The sequence below is a fragment of the Trichechus manatus genome, unplaced genomic scaffold (genome assembly GCF_000243295.1).
Source record: "Trichechus manatus latirostris isolate Lorelei unplaced genomic scaffold, TriManLat1.0 scaffold00025, whole genome shotgun sequence".
In the NCBI taxonomy this organism is placed as follows: Eukaryota; Metazoa; Chordata; class Mammalia; order Sirenia; family Trichechidae; genus Trichechus; species Trichechus manatus.
In genome coordinates this window covers 19,504,483-19,507,627 of record NW_004443961.1, presented here as the reverse complement: position 1 = coordinate 19,507,627, position 3,145 = coordinate 19,504,483, and the positions used below count along the sequence as shown (strand labels likewise).

The following is a 3,145-nucleotide window of genomic DNA, read 5'->3' as shown; positions in this document are numbered from 1 at the left end:
GGATTTTTGCATGTCCAGGATCTACTTCTGTTTCTTAAGCTTACTATTAATAGTAGAGGTTCACAAATATGGTAAGTATGGACTTAGATTATATTCCTAAACAGAAAGGTTGTATATAGGTTATATATGCTGCAGTGTGTATATGAGCCAAAAAAAAAAAAAAAGCACATTTAAAATGAAATAGACAGCAAGTAACTCCTTTCTCATGATTACACAGCAATAATTGCTAAAGACTTTTTTGGTCCATTTAACTTTTAGGTGAAATCTTTGTTCTAATCTAGATTCCTTTTTTTTTTTTGCTAGTGGGTGAGAGGCATATTCCTTAACTGATAAATTTTGGATGGCATTAAAAATTTTTCTTTTTATCTCATGTTGAGAATTATTTTGATTTTTCTTTTGGTGGTCTTGGGATTCTTTAAATTGAAAAGCTATTTAAAATGTAATATTACCTGCCTTCACTATGTGATGCTGGGCTATTTTTCTACTTTCTCTCTGTTCTGTGCTGTATCTGGTTGCTATTCCCCAAATACAATCTGTACTTTGCTGCCTTATTGTCTTAGTTCATCTGACCCCTGGTCTCCAAGTACCATTTCCTTCTTTTCTTTCTAGTAATTACCTGCATATTCTCTATGACCCAATTCTTTATAAATCTCTATAAATTTACTTCTCTATAGATTTCTGGATTATTCTTCCCTAGGTCCCCAACAGCATTAATTATTCCTCTTTTTGTTGTCGGAATCGACTCGACGGCCTCAGGTTCGGTTTCTGTTGTCATAGCATGTTACACAGGTGGCTCTGGCAGCAAGTATGAATCATAGATACCTGTAGTTATTAAGAGTGGGGGCGGTGTGTTATCCATCTTTGTATCTTCTAGGACAAGCATTTATTTAACATCTGTTGAGTTGAAATGCTTTAAAACTCCGTGATTCTAATGATTTTAAGAAAACAACTTGCTTCGTTCAATTCCTTGATAATGGTCGCCCTCTCTGTGTTTCTCACATACACTCTTCCCACCTGTTCCATTGTGGTAGTTGGTTTATATAGAATCAGTTTAAGAACAGTTTTGATCACTTCATGCAGAGCGCACTCAAGAAAGTTGGCTGCTGACTCTGCCCTGATGTTTAGCTTTGAGTTTCATTTCTCTCCTGTCTTCCTGCAGGACCCTAACAGGAGTGTTCACACCAGCAGCAGCAGCAGCAGCAGCAGTAGCAGCAGCAGTAGCAGCAGTAGCAGCAGCAGCAGCAGCAGCAGCAGCAGCAGCAGCAGTAGCAGCAGCAGCAGCAGCAGCAGTAGTACCAGTTTTTCAAAGCCTCACAAATTAATGAAGGAGCACAAGGAAAAACCTTCTAAAGACTCCAGAGAACATAAAAGTGCCTTCAAAGAACCTTCCAGGGATCACAACAAATCTTCCAAAGAATCCTCTAAGAAACCCAAAGAAAATAAACCACTGAAAGAAGAAAAAATAGTTCCTAAGATGGCCTTCAAGGAACCTAAACCTATGTCAAAAGAGCCAAAAGCGGACAGTAGCTTACTCACCGTCACCAGTGGACAGCAAGATAAGAAGGCTCCTAGTAAAAGGCCCCCCGTTTCAGATTCTGAAGAACTCTCAGCCAAAAAAAGGAAAAAGAGTAGCTCAGAGGCTTTATTTAAAAGTTTTTCTAGCGCGCCACCACTGATACTCACTTGTTCTGCTGACAAAAAACAGATAAAAGATAAATCTCATGTCAAGATGGGAAAGGTCAAAGTTGAAAGTGAGACATCAGAGAAGAAGAAATCAACTTTACCACCCTTTGATGATATTGTGGATCCCAATGATTCAGACGTGGAGGAGAATATGTCCTCTAAATCTGATGTGAGTAGTCTTGTTGATTTCCCTCCTTTCCTTTATTGTTTTTTCAGATTTTAGTTCAGATAGCTTCACGATAAATAATGAAGAAAGAAAAGAAACGTCAGACCACTAAGATGGTAGCATGGAAGTAGACACGGCCTAGAAATGAGTTTCCTTAACTAATAGAAGGGAAGAAATGAAATCACTGAGGAATCTGCAGATTTTCAGGCTGTGATTAAAGTTATTAAAGGAAGCTATATTCTGTAGTATGGTAATGGGTCATTTGAAGAGCAGCAGAAAGATTTAGGTACTCCTTAGAGCTTGATTACTATGTTTTCAAGGATTTGGTTTAGGAAGGTGAGAGGAGTGCAATAAAACTTGAATACAAGTGAACATAATTTAAAAGAGAAACAGAAAATATTGGGGTGCAGCCATGTTGCTCTTCTGTTCAGTGGATGAAGTAACTTGTGATATAGATGGAAAGCTGGTGATAGTATTTTTTACAGCTTTATTAATGCAAATTTTATATAACAAACTACACATATTTAAGATTTATTATTTGATAAGTTTTGACATGTATATATGTCTGTGAAACCAAGTGGCTATTTTGAAAATTAAATGTTTACATTTTTTCTGCATCATACAGCCCCTAATTTGAAAGGGTCAGCATGATCTTCACTAAAAGTTTTTGTCAGTGGATGCATTTTCCTTTGTAGGTGCCTATCTGACCGTCGTATTAAAAAAAAAAAAAAAGTTACCTGATAGTGGGATTTAGTCTTATAATTACAGATTTCTCAGAGTTGAAGGGGACTTTCGGTTTATCTCGTCTAACTTCTTACCAGTGGAAGAAATCTTATCACTTCTAGTGACAAGACTGTTGGTAATTCAAAAGACGTTCTATCTATTTCTGGAGAATAAACATTTACTGTGACTTTATGTTCATTTTTCTCTTTCTTCAACTTTGGCCTTCTTCAGTTACTTGTCAGTCATGATCAGCCCCAATAATCTTACTTTTGCTTATTAGAATTTTTAAACAATGGTCATATAAGATGGCTGGCCAGATATTGCTGACAATTTCAGAAAACTTTTCTTTCTACCCTATGGGGTTGTCCCACAAGTGTCCCCAGTTCAAATTCTGACAAGGGGTAGGAGGCTTTAGTAGCAGCTTCCCTGTCCTGAATTTGCATTGACTGTTTTGGCTAGCCGGGGTCAGGACATGGTGTTGACACCCATCCTCAGAGTGGTCCATAGGCCACCTACCTCCTCCTTCCTCTCTATAGCCAATCTTGACATTTTAACAGAAGATCAGTTAGGAGC

General features: G+C 37.7%; 1 protein-coding gene across 1 annotated transcript in view; it reads left to right on the top strand.

Annotated features, from left to right (window-relative positions):
* Positions 1–3,145, top strand: part of MLLT3 (MLLT3 super elongation complex subunit) — a 300,966-nt gene that overhangs the window by 225,214 nt on the left and 72,607 nt on the right. Inside the window, exon 5 of the mRNA XM_023728567.1 lies at positions 917–1,852. Coding sequence (XP_023584335.1) covers positions 917–1,852 — 936 coding nt within the window. The remainder of the gene's footprint in view (positions 1–916; positions 1,853–3,145) is intronic.